The sequence below is a fragment of the Rhinatrema bivittatum genome, chromosome 16 (genome assembly GCF_901001135.1).
Source record: "Rhinatrema bivittatum chromosome 16, aRhiBiv1.1, whole genome shotgun sequence".
In the NCBI taxonomy this organism is placed as follows: Eukaryota; Metazoa; Chordata; class Amphibia; order Gymnophiona; family Rhinatrematidae; genus Rhinatrema; species Rhinatrema bivittatum.
The window spans coordinates 59,283,783-59,301,528 of NC_042630.1; the positions used below are offsets into that span (position 1 = coordinate 59,283,783).

The window sequence follows — 17,746 nt, forward strand, 5'->3', positions numbered from 1 at the left end:
TCCTCCTCCAGACCCATCAGAGAAGCATACAGAGGATCACTTCATGTACCACATACCAAAACCACACAATACCTAACATTCAGAGACCGGGCATTCTCTACAGCAGGACCACAGGTATGGAATTCCATTCCACCGGATCTGCGACAGGAGCCCTCCTCCCAACTTTCAGAAAAAGGCTTAAGACTTGGTTATTTAAACAAGCCTTTCCAGACCCTGCCTAAATCTCAAATCAACATTATCTTCAGTCAGACTCTTCAGAATATTGTATATACTGTAAATAATTATGCCTCATTTTGTGAACTCTCTCTAGCTTTCCCTCTTCTCCCAGTTGAACAGCCTTGTTTTATTGTAACTTCATGGATTCTTTGCACTCATTCCATGTTCTTGTTTCACCCACTTCCCCTGTTAATTGTAAACCAGCATGATGTGATTCTATCATGAATGCCAGTATATAAAAACTTTAAAATCAATAAAAATAAAATAAATACATTTGGCTTCCAGATCCTCCCTCCCACATTTTTTATGTCATTGGTGCTCACATGTACCATGACAGCTGGCTCCGCCCCAGCACTGTCTAAAATCCTTTCTAGGTGACACATGAAGTCCAACATCTTTGCACCAGGTAGGCAAGTTACCAGGCGATCCTCATGCCCACCAGCCATCCAGCTGTCTACATTCATAATAATCAAATCACAAACAATGATGGCTGTCCTAATCATTCCCTCCTGGCCAGTAGCACTGGGAGACACATCATCGGTATGAGAGGACAATACATCACCTGGAGAGCAGGTCCTTGCCACAGGATCATTTCCTGCTGCACTAGGTTGAAGCTCTCATGAGACCTTCCTCCTCCAAGGCAGCACCAGGAATGCTAGACTACATTTGAGACTTGGCTACAATGCCCTGAAGTTCTCATCTGTATTTCTCTCCATCTGCCTCATCTCCTCCAGGTCTGACATTCTAGCCTCCAGTGATCAGCCGAATTCACTGAGAGACAGGAGCTCTTTGCATCGGATGCACATGTACAATTTCTCACCAGCGGGTAAAAAAACATACATGTGACACTCGATGCAGAAAAATGGGAGGACTCCCTCTTGTGGCTGAACTGTTGCCTTCATCTTAAATTTGTTCAGTTCCTAGTTAAGTTTTAGGTTGTTATGGGAATAGGACTGTGTACAATTAGGATCCTTTAAATGTCATTGGCGGTCTGACGGCAACCGCGAGGTTCTGTCCACCGACGACCGGACGGAGGCTGGCCTGCGCGATCGGCGCCGCAGACCCTCCGGGGTAAGGCCACAAATTTAATCACTCATCCTCGGGGGTCCGCACCGCCGACCGCGAGGCTTCCTTCTCCGTCCCTCCGCCGGCAAAGCCCGCCTCCAGCCAGTCCCTCCAGGGACCCGCCTATCAGCGCGGCCGCTCACAGCTCCCGGACTGCCAATCAGGCGAGGCCTGCGAGGCCTTTAAATTCTCTTCTTTGCTGGAGCTTCTCCCTCTTCTGACGGCGACCGCGAGGATCTGTCCACCGACGACCGGACCGAGGCTGGCCTGCGCGATCGGTGCCGCAGACCCACCGGGGTAAGGCCACAAATTTAATCACTCACCCTCGGGGGTCCGCACCGCCGACCGCGAGGCTTCCTTCTCCGTCCCTCCGCCGGTAAAGCCCGCCTCCAGCCTGTCCCTCCAAGGACCAACCTATCAGCGCGGCCGCTCACAGCTCCCGGACTGCCAATCAGGCGAGGCCTGTGAGGCCTTTAAATTCTCCTTCCCCGGCGCCGCGCGCCGAGTGTCGCACGCCGAAGGAGCGCGACAAAGGGGCCTGCCCCTTTGAGCACTCCTTCGAGCGGCCCTGACGAACGGCACCGCAAATCTGACTTCTTTCCCCACTCCTCATATCGCAGTCTACTACCTGCTCTACAATGCTGTGAGAACCACCCCATTGGTCATCCCCTCTGAATCGCTGCCCAGCTGAAGGCAAAGGACAAAGAAGGAAGTGGCACTCCTGTTGGGGTAAGAGCCCCCTAAATCTAGGCTCTAGCCCTTGACGTCGTGAACCTGCCCCCTGTTCCTTCACAGTTGCTTATACCCTCAACAATTGAAGTGTTTGCCATTCCTGTGCATATCTCATTGTACTCAACAATTGAAGTTTTTACCATTTACTGTGCATATCTCATTGTTCTCAATACTTGAAGTTTTTGCCATTTACTGTGCATATCTCATTGTTCTCAATAATTGAAGTTTTTGCCATTTATTGTGCATATCTCATTGTTCTCAATACTTGAAGTTTTTGCCATTTACTGTGCATATCTCATTGTTCTCAATAATTGAAGTTTTTGCCATTTACTGTGCATATCTCATTGTACTCAACAATTCAAGTCATTTGCCAATTAATGCTCCTCTTAATTATTGTACGTTTGCCAACTAATTTTACACGTACCCTCCTTCCCCCTTCATTCCCTTTAAAAAACAGGTCGTGTCTTACCAAATACCACCAGTACCCCATTACCCCTCGCTACACAATCTCCAATTCGCACTGCCACCTCGGCGCTGTCCTCAACTCTTCTGCTTAAAACCACCTAATAATTCCTCATTATCCTCTCTTTTTCCTTTCTCACACCACATCCCAACACCTCACCTTACAAAATGCATCAACACCAGATCACCATTCTCAAATATAACAAATGCAGGCCCAACACCCCCCTATACCCACGACACCACTCTCACATAAAAACTATACTCCCCTCCATGATCTCCCCCCCTCTTACCCAAATTATCGGTCTCACTGCTCTATCCCTTGTACTCCTCAATGTCCAGTCTCTAAACAAAAAGATACCTCTTCTCTGCAACCTACTCACCGACCAAGACCCAGATATCTGTGCTTTAACTGAGACCTGGCTAAAGGATTCCGACACTGTTCTCCTAAATCAGCTTCCGTCCGAAACATACGACACTTTCTCCATCCCCAGGCCAAAAAGGAAAGGTGGAGGATTACTGTTAATCATAAAGAAAACATTTCACATGATTCTCCACCCTACCCCTCCCCCTCCAAAAATTGAAATAGGCCTTTTCAAATCCCCCTCTTTACAATTATGTCTCATTTACGCTCCCCCAGGTACCCTACATAACAACCCGCCGACCCTCATAAAATACCTTGCAATGAACATTTCCATTGACACTCCAGCCATCATACTTGGGGATTTCAACTTGCATGTTGATAGCTCCCCCCGCACCCCTTCATGTGATGCTATTCTTGAATCATTAAATGCTTTAGGCTATAAGCAATCAATCCATTTTCCTACTCACAAGGTGGGCCATACCCTCGACCTACTCTTCACCAATGCCCTCATACAAACTGACCCCCCTTCTCACACACCCATCCCCTGGTCAGATCATCACCTCATTAAAACCTCTCTCTCCATTAAGATACCCTCCTGCCATGACAACACAAACAAAACCATTCATTACAGAAAAAATTGTACCAGAGACGACCTTATATCAGCTCTCGACAACAAACTTGACCACCTAGAGCTCACCAATGCAGATACAGCACTTGCTTCATGGCACGACATTACCATCAGCATAGCTAACACCACCTGTCCGCTGCAATCTAAACGTGTCTGTCCGCAAAACAACAAGAGTAAGAAACCATGGTACACCCAAGAGCTAAAAAACCTTAAACAACAACTTCGGAAATCTGAAAAGATCTGGCGTAAGAATCCCACACATACTCACCTGGCACAATTTAAATCCTCCCTAAATCTCTATAGTGACAAACTTAACATGACAAAGCGAGACTTCTATGCCAACAAAATATACCAATTCCAATACAATCCTAAAGTACTATACGACTACGTGAATTCCCTCACCAAGACAACTACCCCTGACTTCCCTGATGCAGTAGCCAAATCCAAATGCGAAGAACTTGCCACGTTCTTCCAAACCAAAGTAGATAAATTGCTATCCAAGTTCTCCTCCTCCCCTAATCCCAACAACCACTTCGATTTGGACATCAACCAAACAAAGACAAGTAACTACACTAAAGTTCTCTCCTCCCTAGACTGCACTTCAACATTAGAAATAGAAACCTTTATCAAGAAAGCCAAACCTTCCACTCACCCATCTGACACTATACCCACTAAACATCTTCTCACAATACCCAATATCATCGCCAAACCTTTAACAAAAACCATTAACCTGTCCATTAACTCCGGGCAGGTACCCCTCCCTCTGAAACAGGCAATTGTGAAACCTATTCTAAAGAAGCCCAAACCTGATCCCTCTGATCCAGCTAATTATCGCCCTATATCCAATCTTCCATTCATTTCTAAACTCCTTGAAAAAACTGTCAACAAGCAACTTACAGAATACCTTGAAGATAATCATATCCTTGCCCCCGCACAATACGGTTTTCGGAAATTTCATAGCACTGAGACTCTTTTACTTTCCCTGACAGACCACATTATTAAAGGATTTGAGAAAGGGCAATCATACATTCTTGCCTTCCTTGACATCTCATCCGCATTTGACACCATCAGCCATCCCATTCTCCTACAGCGGTTGACTGAAATTGGTATTACAGGTGTTGCACACGACTGGTTCAATTCCTACCTCAGCAACAGAGATTACAAAATTCAGCTAGGAAATCACGTATCCAAGGCCATCCCCCTCAACCGAGGGGTCCCTCAAGGTTCTTCCCTATCCTCAACCCTATTCAATATTTACATCCTACCTCTCTGTTACTTCCTTTCCAGTCTAACTCTCCCTCATTACATATACGCTGATGATGTTCAGCTGCTCATACCCATCACCGACTCTCTATCGAAAACTATGGATTTCTGGAATGAAACCCTCCATTCCATTAACAATCTCCTTTCTTCCATCCACCTAGCTCTTAATACCACGAAAACTGAAATCATGCTTATCTCACCCCAAAACCAACCGATCCTCCCCCCTACTTCGCAGTTCCAATTTGCCCAACAAGTCCGTGATCTGGGTATCATCCTTGATGGTCATTTCACACTGAAGAAATTCATCAATAACATACTAAAAGACGGCTTCTTTAAACTCCACACACTAAAAAAAACTCAAACCCTTACTCCATCCGCCTGATTTCCGTACAGTGCTTCAAACTACAATCTTCGCCAAAACTGACTATTGCAATTCCCTACTTCTCGGCCTACCTAACAATGCCATCCATCCTATTCAAATTCTGCAAAACACCACAGCCCGGATATTGACCAATTTACGTAAACATGACCATATTACCCCTGTTCTAAAAGATTTTCATTGGCTTCCAATAGCCTCCCGCATACAATATAAGGCTCTCTCTCTCATCCACAAGGCCTTATACAACCCTGAAATGAACTGGTTTAATGATTCCTTCCGTTTACATCAGGCTAATAAGCCTACCAGACATGCACACCTTGCAACCATGCCTATCCCTTCTCCTAAACTCTACAAACTTACTTCCACGAGAGCCCGCGCACTATCGATAGCCGACCCTCTGGAATACAATGCCAGTTGAATTACGGCAAGAGGAATGCCTCAAATCTTTCAAGCGGAAGCTTAAGACATGGCTCTTTGCTAAAGCATACAACTAATCTTTCACTCTTCCTATCCATTTTTTCCACCTTCCACTCTCCCCTCCACTTTCCCCCTTCACCGCCCCTCCACTCCCCCTTCACTGCCCCTCTCTCCTCTCCCTCTCTCCCCTCTCCTACCTCTTTCCCCCCGCTCCTCCCTCCTTCTCCGCTCTCCTCTCTCCTCTTCCCCTTTTTCTCTTACTAGCCTGCCTAAAACTCTCACATCATAGTTTTTTTTTTCCATTGTACATATGTATATAATTGCAAACGTTGTTTATTATTTAACGCAAACTTTCCCATGATATCTCCCACCCTTTGTTAATACCCTGTTTACATGTTTTAATCGTTCAATGTAAAGCACCATGCCTGGCGCCTGTTTATGTTACAATGTGAACCGATATGATATCCTGGATGAATGTTGGTATATAAAAATTTTAAATAAATAAATAAATAAATAAATAAATTTACTATATATCTGGTAGTGACTTACCAAAGAATGATTACACTCTTGATAAGGTGTGGGGAATTTCTGAATTTATGTTAAAAGACTGATTAATTAATTTGTATTTATTTTTTTGTATGAAAGTATCAACTGCCTATAAATTAAAGGATGAGCTAGGGGAGAAGGGTGGGAGGGTTCAGTAATACAAAACACACAAACTTCTGGTTTTTTTGTCTGCCTTTTTGACTATCTATTCAATACAGATACACAAACACACTGAATAATATACCCCAGTAATTTACTTCTCCTCAATACTTTTATGTTTTAAAAATTTCCCTAAGCAGCGCTTACAGATTCTTTTCAGCCACCAGCAAGGTGATCCTCTGCTCTCAGTGCTTCCACTAGATTACCTTTCTTTTGGCTTATATCACACCCCAGATTCCTCGTTCTGTGTGCAGTGAGAGCTGCCCTCCTGGATACAGGAAAGCCCCTCAGAAAGGAAAACCCCTCTGCTGCTATGACTGTGTCCCATGTCCTGAAGGAGAAATCACCAACATGATGGGTGAGTAAAATGAAGAATGGTAGGTGAGACAAGCCGTATGAATGATATGAAACAGATGAAGGGGAGGATCTTAGACAGCTGTCAAGGTCAGTGGTATTCTTTCCATTCATTACCTATGAAAGACAGGAAATTTTACATCCGGAACAACAATACATGGCTTAAAATCAGTTGGAAAGTAGAGTAGTTTAGACTTCATGGGACTGGTTCTACTGCCTCCTTTTTCTCCTACAACAATTGTGGAAAATTCTGTCATTTCATTGAAAGGACAAGTTTGATCTCTGTGGTCCATGCCATGATAACCTCATACTTAAATTTCTGTTGTACACTATATAATGGATTTAAATCTAAGGGTTTACATCAACTCTAGCTCATACAGAATTTCACAGCCCAAATGCTAGAAGATTGCAAAAAGATAATCATACCCTCTCTATGTAAAGTACCATGTCTACCAGTAGTCTATCTACCATAATATAAAATCTTGACCTTCAAGACTCCAAGTGGAAGAGGTCCATATTTCATAAAGACTGTTACCAGTTTCTTCTCCTTTAACGTCCTCCCAAGATGCCTTCTTAAGTAAACCAATGATTAAAAAAAAAAACCCCAAAAATTCTGATATCCATCTATGGTCCTTTTTGGGTGCTGTTGTTATCTACTGGAACTAATGATTCTAATCTATCCGTGACATTTTTAAACTTTTGTTTTCTGGATAGATATGGAAAACTGTGAGCCCTGCCCAGAAGATCAGTGGTCAAATCAGGAGAGAAATCGATGCATCCCAAGAGCCATTGACTTCCTTTCCTACGAGGACCCTTTGGGTCTGTCTTTAGCTTCTGTTGCTATTTTCTTTTCTATGGTAACTGCTGGAGTGATGGGAATTTTTAAGAAACATAAAGATACAGCCCTAGTGAAAGCAAATAATCGTGATCTCAGCTTCATCCTGCTCATCTCCCTAATGATGTCCTTCCTCTGCTCCTTGTTATTCATTGGACAACCTCTAAAGGTGACCTGTCTGCTACGACAACCTGCATTTGGGATTATATTTGCTGTTTCTATTTCTTCTATATTAGCTAAAACCCTCACAGTTGCTATGGTCTTCAATGCTACGAGACCTGGCAGCAGGTTTAAGAAATGGTTAAATAACAGAATATCCCTCTATCTTGTTCTTCTGTGTTCAGTGGGTGAAGCCCTGATATGCACTGTGTGGCTCCTCATGTCTCCTCCATTCCCAGAGTTGGACACAAAATCTGAAACAGGGAAAATGGTATTACAGTGTAATGAGGGATCTGTAACTGCTTTCTACATTATGATTGGATACATGGGGTTTCTGGCTTTGTTAAGTTTTGTTGTTGCATTCCTAGTAAGGAAGTTACCTGACACATTCAATGAGGCCCAGTTTATCACCTTCAGCATGCTGGTGTTCTGCAGTGTTTGGGTCTCCTTCATCCCAGCGTACCTGAGCACCAAAGGTAAATACATGGTGGCTGTGGAGATATTTGCTATCCTGGCTTCCAGTGCTGGTCTTCTGGGTTGTATATTTATTCCCAAATGCTACATTATTTTGCTAAAGCCTCACATGAACACAAGAGAATTAGTTGGGAAACATTAAAAAAAACACAACTTCTAAATGAGTATTTTGCCAGAAAGGAATGCGAGTTCTGTTTATAATACTTTTCAGGCATTGGATATGTGAACATACAAAACATTGAGAGGTAAACACCAAATAAAATAATAATAATAATATTGTGTGATATTGAATTTATTTCACTATTCTGTTGTATTTGTTTTGAAACTCAAAAAAATTGAGTGAAAATGTTTATAGCATGGGTAGCCAAGACCTCTTGGTCCATCCACATTCACCACTCCTTTGCAATCTCATAAGAAACCTCTGACAACATTTCTTGTGTGTTGCGACCGTCACTGCCCGACGTCTCCAGTACGCCCACCTTACCTCTTTGGTGACTCCCTCTTTGCCTGTTGGAGGTTTGGCTGCCGTGGTGTCATCATGTCATTCCCCTCCGGCGTCCCCGGACAAGCTAGACGCTGCAATCCACCATGTTTCCCAGAAGCCTAAGGGCATGCGCACGGCGCGGCCCCGACTCAAGTACCAGCAATGGCGCGAACCTCAGGGGCGTCCCCCTGAGGTGACGTCATCTTCACCGGATATTTAACGTCTCTGTAATCGCTCATGAATCGAGTTAGCAAGGATTTAACTTGGTTTTCACTTTTAGCTATTCTGCCTCCTCGGACTTACCAGGGGTATCCGCTCCTCAGGGGCCTCACTTTCTCTTTGCTTTTCAGATCACAGTCTGGAACCGGTACTTGTTCCTCGAAGGCCCACGTTCCCTGACTTGCTCCTGAATACCACTTCTGCCTGGAAGTCATCACTGCCTACAACACCAGTGAGTTACCATCTCTCTCTCAGAGCTTTCCCTGGAACCAGGTACTCGCTCCTTGAGGGCCTACTTCATTCCAGCTCCCAGGCTGCTTCTAAGAGACCATTGTTTGAGTGTTACCATCAAAGTGTTGTGACCATTGCTGCTCGACGCCCTCACTCCGCCCTCTTTACTTCTGTGGTGACTCCCTCCAGGTCTGATGGATGTCTGGCTGCCGCTGCGTCTCCATGCTGTCCCCCTCCGGTGTCCCTGGACTGGCTTGATGTTGCAGATCCGCCATGTTACTCGAAGACCTAGGGTGCGCGCACGTGCGCTCTGATTGAAGTACCAGCAAGGGCACAAACCTCAGGGGCGTCCCCCTGAGATGATGTCATCCGCTTCCAATATTTAAAGGTCTCTATTTCGCTATCTATTTGAGTTAACAAGGATTGGGGATTGCTTCGGTCGATGGCTACGCTCTCCAAGCTACTCTTCCTCCTCAGACTTACCAGAGGAACCCGCTCCTTGGGGACCTTGCTCTTTTCTTTACTTTCAGATTATAGATAGGAACTGATACTTGCTCCTCGAGGGTCCATGTTCCTGGACACTCTGAAGATTCTCTACTGCCTAGAAGCTATCGCTACTACAATCAATTGTGAGTTACCATCGCTCTCTCAGAGCTTTCCCTGGAACCAGGTATTCACTCCTCGAGGGCCTAAACCTTTTCAGCTCCTGAGCTTCCTTGAGACCTTATGTGAGTTTTGTCATCTAGTTCTATTCATGAATTCTGTCTACTCTACCTACTCACTTTCTACAGTTTCTCAACAGCTCAGCCATCCTGGATCGCTGTTCTGGTACTTGAGGGACTACAGCTCTGCCGGGCATATCACCTCACTACTGCCACCTCTGGTGGTTTCTAAAACCTGTTTAATAAAAGAACATTGTGTGTCTGTCTCCATACTCAAGCCTAGCCAGTGGTCCCTCTCGGGATATCCTCCCGGGGGCGTGGTCATCTGCCACCGGCCCAGGGATCCACCCACAAGTATATCTAATGCTAACAGATTGCTACTCCCTAGCAGTCTGCTAACTCCTATAACAACAAGATTGCTGACTCTTCCTTCTTAGGAGCCAATATTACTCTTTGCTACTCTTATCTGATTGCTCCTCCCATCAAGCATCAGATCACTAGCAGAAATATAACAGATTGCTACTCCTTGCAACAGATCAATAACACAGGTTCTGTTCTTGAACTCTGCATACCCTGCCTACTCACTATATTCAGTTTCTCTACAGCTCACTTATCCAGGATTGCTGTTCCAGTATCTGAGGCACTACAGCCCAGCCGGGCACTTCCATCTCGCTACTGCCACCTCTGGTAGTTCAATATACTGTTTAATAAAAGAACTAGTGTATGTCTGTCTCCATACTCTGAGCCTGATCGGTGGTCCCTCTCGGGATCCTCCTCCGTGGGCTTGGTCTTCTGCCACCAGCCCAAGGATCCATTCACAATTACCATGAACACTAAGAGATTGCTAACTCCATGGATGCAGCACAACTCAATGCCTTGCAGGCTATACCGGGTCTGGTCCAGTGCATTGTGGAGCAGCAAGACGCCTTGGAGAAACTTACTTCAGTGTTTCATCAGCTACACACACAGAAGGTTCAAGGCACAACGTCCAACCATGAAGGTCAGTTACAGGAGGTAACTTTAAAAACTGGTGTACCACAGGCGGCTCCAATCCTCTTTTCTGGTGAAATCCAGAAGGCCCGGGGCTTCCTAAACCAGTGTTGCATGCACTTTGCCTTATAGCCATCTTTATTTCTACGGTTCTTTTCAAGACCACCTACATCCTTTCATACCTGGATGGTAGGGCTTTGTCTTGGGCATCTACCTTCTGGGAGCACAAGCACCCCATTCTGTAATACATAGAAGAATTTATGGACTTGTTTAAATCCGTTTTCAATGACCCTGCTCGTACTGCTGTAGCCGGTTCTGCTTTGGTGGAATTGAAGCAAGGCAGCAGATCATTGGCTGAATTTGCATTCAAAACTCTTGTGGCAGAACTTCGCTGGGACCCCAAATGTCTCAAGACACTCTTTTGCAGAGGCCTGGATACCCATTTAAAGGATGAGCTGGCTGCTCGCGAAACACCTGACTTGCTGGATGAAGTTGTAGCCTTGGCCACCCGGATTGATCACCGGCTCCGGGACAAGGTGAAGGAACTCCGGCCTAAGGTGTTACCTGGGTTAAAACAGGCTAGTTCTATATCCACACCTCAGATGGTTCCAGTAATTCTTGCTACTGATAAAGATGAACCGATGCAACTTGGTCATGGACAATTAACTTCCAAAGAAAGAAGACTTCGGAAGAGGCGTGGTCTTTGCATGTACTGTGGTCAGCTCACCCATAATGTCTCTATATGCTCCTTTCATCCGGAAAACGGACGGGCATAAGTCCTACAGGAGGACTGTCCTTAGGCCATACCGCATCCTCTCCTCTGCTTTCTCTTCCAGCCTCTTTGATTCACGGACCGGTCATGGTTCAGAGACTCTTGCCCTGGTGGATTCAGGGGCAGGAGGCAACTTCATTCTCAGACGACTAGTGGAGTACTTGAAGATTCCCCTCATCGAGTTGAAAGATCCACTACTGTTATCCTCCATTCATGGAGAGCCCTTACCGGGCGACGTAACTTGCAAAACTGTACCAGTTACTCTCCTCACTGGAGCTCTCCATACGGAATCACTCTCCTTCTTTTAGCTAGAAAAGGCCATGCACCCTATCGTCCTGGGATTACCCTGGTTACAAGTGCACCAATCCCAATTTGACTGGGCAGCCTTGGAGCTCTCCCGCTGGGGCCCAGAATGTCAGGGGAAGTATCCAGGAGATCTCGCCTATCATGTGCATTCCTACGACTCCAGTAATGCCAGGGATGCTGCCCCAGTACGCATCCTTCAGGGATGTGTTCTCCAATGAAGTGGCTGACATTCTTCTTCCACATAGACCCTATGACTGTGCCATAAGACTGAAGCCCAACACTGAGTCACCGAAGGGAAGAGTGTACCTTCTCAGCTCTCGAGAATAAACCAATGTCGGAATACATTGAAGAAAATCTCCAGAAGGGCTTTATCTGATCATCAAAGTTGCCAGCTGGCGCAGGTTTTTTCTTTTCGGGGAAGAAGTATGGTACCCTACGTCCATGTATCGATTACCGAGGTCTAAACGAAATCACGATCAAAGACCGTTACCCCTTGCCGTTAATCTCGGAGGTGTTTGACTGGCTGCAAGGGGCCTACAACCTCATTCACATTTGGTGCGGCAATGAATGGAAAACACAGAAAGGAAGGCGATCTAAGAAAGCCGTCAGGAAAACAATAAGGATTAGATGCCATGGTCTTTTTCAAAACTTTATTGTAGTGGAGACTTTTATATTTCTCATAGCCCGACTCTGGCCGAGTTTTACCATTAACAGAATGGCTGCCTCAGGGGCTAAAAATGAATTACATAAAGGGGTAGATTTTAAGAAAGTGCGCCTTCGCGTACTTTTGTTGGCGCACCAGGCGCAAACAAAAGTACGCTTGATTTTAGTAGATATGCGCGTAGCCGCGCGTATCAGCTAAAATCCAGGATCGGCGCGCGCAAGGCTGCCGATGTCGTGTAGCCGGCGCGTGCCGAGCCGCGCAGCCTGCCGTCATTCCCTCCAAGGCCGCTCCGAAATCGGAGCGACCTCGGAGGGAACTCGCTTTCGCCCTCCCCTCACCTTCCCCTCCCTTTCTCTATCTAACCCCCCCCCCCCCCGGCTCTATCTAGACCCCCCCTACCTTTGTTGGGGGATTTACGCCTCCCGGAGGGAAAAGTAAATCCCTGCGCGCCAGCGGGCCGCTACTGCGCTGAGACGCGACCTGGGGGCGGTTCCGGAGGGTGCGGCCACGCCCCTGGACCGCCCCGGGCCGAAACCACACCCCCGGGCCCACCCCCAAAACGCCGCATCCCGCCCCCAAAATGCCACGCCGATCCGACACGCCCCGACACGCCCCCGACACGCCCCCCTCGAAAAACCCCGGGACTTACGCGAGTACCGGGGCTCTGCGCGCGCCAGTAGGCCTATGGAACATAGGCGCACCGGCGTGCAAGGCCCTGCTCACGTAAATCCGCCCGGATTTACGCGAGCAGGGCCTTTTAAAATCCGCCCCAATATGCTTTGTTCAATATAAATAAATAAATAAATAACTAATCAACAAAAACATAAATATTAAATATAAAACTTAATTAAAACATTTCTAATATAAAAACATATGGACGGAATCATATTTAAAATGGTGACATTAACATATAATCGGAGTTTTGAAGATTGTGCAGTTGCAATTTGCCCATATTTTAAAAAGCTTTATTGTGAAACTAATCCCAAGAAAAGGGAGAGTGAGAATTATAGTCTGTAAATTTTAGTCTCTAATTTTTAAATTTTATTACCTTAGATGTATTTAGACTCAGGTTAAAAAACTGTTATCTTGTGTGACAAAATTGTCTTTCCAAGTACAATGCGCTGTATCATTGATGCTAAAAAATGAATATAAAATCGTTATCTATCTTATGTTTATAATATTAATTAAATCTAATACCTTTACTCATATAAGCACTGACCTTTTTATTATATGCGCAAATCATAGTCTTGTGAATGCAATACGTCTGTTGGATCCCAAATCCAGACAATGCATTTGCCATATACTGCGACTAGAACATCTATATCAGTGATAAAAATTAAAATTCAGAGGAGTGAATAAGTAAAAACCCACATATCAATCAAAAAGTATTGCTTACAATACAATTTATCCTAGCTTACTTGTGTCTATGTGTCTAGAGAGTGGAAACAAAAATCAGGAGCCGTGCCGATGTTATTAATAAGGGATAATAATTTGGTATATCTCCATTTGGGAACATGTCCCATATTTTAGATTATTTTTATTATTTCTCAAATTATTTGTCTTACATAAGGGAGGTTTTGCTTTTTCAAAAAAATCCTAAAATGCCGCTTGAAAAACACTAGATGCAAGATTTCAAGATCAGGCTGCTTTTACCAGATAGCAAATATATAAAAAATCTTAAAAAATGAAAAATTATACTACAACCATTCATACACCACTGTAAAAATAAGGGCAGCTTTTTATTTCAACATTACTGTATACATCTGTTTCATCGTTGACGGCTAGCCCCACTTGGAAAATGAAATTGTAAGTTCTTGCATTTCACATCTAATTTCTTAACTACACTCGAACTAACATTACTGTATTTATCTATTCTAACATTGACAGCTAGCTCTGCTAAAAATTATATTAGAAAAGGGGGAACATTTAATTTCAACATTACTGTGTATGTCTATTTGATCATTGATGGCTAGCCCCGCTTAGAGAGTGATATTATAAGTTTGGGTGCTTTATATCTAATTCAAACTAACATTACTGTATAAATCTATTCCATCATTAACAGCTAGCTCCACTAAAAATGAGTATTATTGTAGATACCTTGTGCTTCAGATCGAAATCCTCGTCTCCACTTGGAATAACGATCATTGAGAAAAAACGCTGAACAGTTCTTTAAAACCAAATTATGGCGCCAAACCGGAGTCAGTCAAATCGCCAATTTTAAATTTTAAAACTGAATCGAAAGGGTTATTGTGATCCTCTAATGATAAAATATATCCACAACAAAGATTCTTACATGAGAGTATCAATAAAAAATAAGTTAAAATTAAATCTTTGAATCAAAGGGCTGTACCAATCACTCTCAGTCAAACCATGGGTGTTTCTCTAACGCGAACTATTGCCAATGTCAATCAAGTCATGGGTGCATCTTTAACGCAAACTATTTCCAATGTGAATATTAGTATATATCTCTTGCCCGATCTGGAACAATAAAAATATTTGATCGTTTGTAAAATATGAATAATAAGCTGCAACTTCCATTTAACAAAATAGAAAACTAATACAACTTGGTCTATATATACAAATATTATGAATTTTTTTTTATTTTTATTTAGCATTTGTTGAATGAATTTAAAATCTAAAAAAGAAATAAATTTAAAGATAAAAAAAAAATATATAGAGATTTTTGCTGATACAACTGAAAATGTATCTCTGACACAACATTTTTAGTGTGTATTTAAGTATCTATCCCTTATGTGATCTGAAAAAATAATTTGATAATGTGTGGAATATAAATCTTGAACTTAACAAGATAAAAAACTTGATAAAAACCTGGTCCATATATAAAATAGGGACAAATAAAATCATAAAAATAATTAGAGTAATATGTACTGACATGATTAAAAAATAATTAAAAAATAAATATTCCATGTAGTTAAATGGGCAAACTGAAATGCAAAGATAAAAATTGTAAAACAGAAAATATCAGATCTCCTATAAAAAAAACGGAATAATCAATGTCAGCGTTCAAGCCATTAGGAGTCATAGGGCCTCATTTTCTAAAGTATCGCAGGCTTGTGATACTTTAGAAAACCGTGCTAATGGGGGGGCGGGGCTGAAGCGGGGGACGGTCCGGCAGCGATCGCGCCTCCACGGTGCGTTGCTGCTGGCATCACGCCCAATAACTACACCATAGAAGGTATAGTTATTGGGCGCGAAATAGGCAGCGACAAGGCCCTTTTCTTTTCACTGTCCGCGGCGTTGGTGCAGAGTCGGCCCCGGTAACGCCCCGACTCCTCCTCTTCCGGGACCGACTCCACCCCCATTTCATTTTCTAAGTGGCTCGCACGCGATAAGGGACTTTTCGCGTGCGAAACGTCCCTTATCGCATGCTAGCTGGTTAGAAAATGAGGCCCATAGTGTCAAATTCAAATATACATTTCTGTTCTAATTGTAATAGCAAACGGTTTAGGTTTCCTCCTTTCCAATTTAATGTTGGCTTCTGAATGACGCAACATTTATAGTCATCAAACTTATGATTGTACTCAATAGAGTGTTCTACTAGGGGTTTGGAGGTTACACGATGATTAATATTGCTTCTGTGCTCAATTATCCTTTTGCTAAATTCTCTGATGTTTTTTCCTACATAAAACGTATCGCATGGACAAATGGCTACATATATTACCCCCTTACTCTTGTAGTTGGTAAAAGTTTTGAGTTTGAAGCATCTCTGATATCTCAGTATATGTAACTGTTCTGTTTTAAGATTCACCTTACAGAGCATCTTCCACATGGGCAATGGCCGGGTGGCCTAATATCTTGAGCTAGAGTGATAGATAGAGCCGACAGAGCTAACATATCTCTTAAATTTTTATCGTGCTTGTTTGCCACCATTAGATCTCTATCCTTAAAGCCTTCTAATGCCTGTATGATAGGCCAATATTTATTAAGAATCGAGACGATATTATGTGACATATGTAAGTAATTAGACATACTATATGATCGGTTGTTCTTTTGTTATTATTTTTCTTTTTGAGCAGATCAGACCTTTTGTGAGCAAAAGCTTTCTTATAACCAGTGGGGTAGATTTTCAAAGGAGTACGTGCATAGGTTATGCACTTACCCCCCCCCCGAAAACCTACCCTAATCCCCCCACCCCACGTGTGTTGAGCCTATTTTGCATAGGCTTGGCGGCGTGCGCAAGTCCCGGGACATGCGTAAGTCCAGGGGCTTTCCAGGGGGGCGTGTCGGGGGATGTCAGGGTGGCACAACATTTGGGGCATTCCAGGGGCGTGTCAGGGCCAAGGTACCAGCCCAAGGGCATTCTGGGGCACGGCCAAGGCCTCCATAACAGCCCCCGTGTCGGGTGATGGCGTGCCAGCAGCCGGCTAGCACGCGCGGGTTACACCTGCCAGAGGTAGAAGTAACTTTTCGAATAAAGGTAGGGGGGGTTTAAATAGGGCCGAGGGGTGGGTTAGTTAGGGGAAGAGAGGGGAAGAGAGGGGAAGATGCAGAGGGTGGAAGGAAAGTTCCCTCCGAGGCCGCTCCGATTTCGGAGCGGTCTCGGAGGGAACGGGCAGTGCGCACAGGGCTCGTCACGCGCAAGGTGCACAAATGTACACCCCCTTATGCGCACTGACCCCAGATTTTATAAGATATGCGCAGCTACATGCGTATCTTATAATATCCAGCATGCTTTTGTTTGCGCCTGATGAGCGAACAAAAGTATGCGTGTGCGCGTTTTTAAAAAAAATGTACCCCAGTATCTATATATCTAACCGGATATTCTTTCTCCATAAACCTTTGCTTCATTTCTACTGCTCTCTTATGAAAAATGGACTCATTGGCACACAGTCTCCGTAACCTCAAAAATTGAGAGTATGGTAAATGTTTTAACAAAGATTTGTGGTGACAGCTCTTGTAGTGTAGTAATTTGTTTGGGTCCGTCGGGTTACTGTATATGTCAGTGATAAATACGCCATTAACTTTATTCATCTTAATTTCTAAAAATGGAATAGAAAGTTTATTGAACAGGATGGTAAATTGTAAATTGTTGTCTAAAGTGTTTAACCAAGTGAAAAACTTTCCCAAAGTTTCTGAAGCATCCTTCTACAGTAAAAAGACATCATCAATAATCTCTTCCATAAGATAATGTTATCTTTAAACTCATGATCTGTTAGAAAATCTTTTTCAAATTTGGCTACATAAAGGTTAGCTACTGATTGGGCCATCATGGACCCCCATGGCCACGCCTTTAATTTGTTGGAAAATCTTTTTATTAAAACTGAAAAAAAATTTTGTTAATGCTAACTCAGCTAGTTTGATCAAAAATTCACTCGTATAAGTTTGTATGTAGTGTGTCTTTTTAAAT

General features: G+C 43.7%; 1 protein-coding gene across 1 annotated transcript in view; it reads left to right on the forward strand.

Annotated features, from left to right (window-relative positions):
* LOC115077730 (vomeronasal type-2 receptor 26-like) overlaps positions 1 to 8,213 on the forward strand; it is a 103,805-nt gene extending 95,592 nt beyond the window's left edge. The window contains exons 4-5 of the mRNA XM_029580017.1: positions 6,463 to 6,586; positions 7,297 to 8,213. Coding sequence (XP_029435877.1) covers positions 6,463 to 6,586; positions 7,297 to 8,192 — 1,020 coding nt within the window. The 3' untranslated portion in view covers positions 8,193 to 8,213. The remainder of the gene's footprint in view (positions 1 to 6,462; positions 6,587 to 7,296) is intronic.
* Positions 8,214 to 17,746: the final 9,533 nt, after the last annotated feature.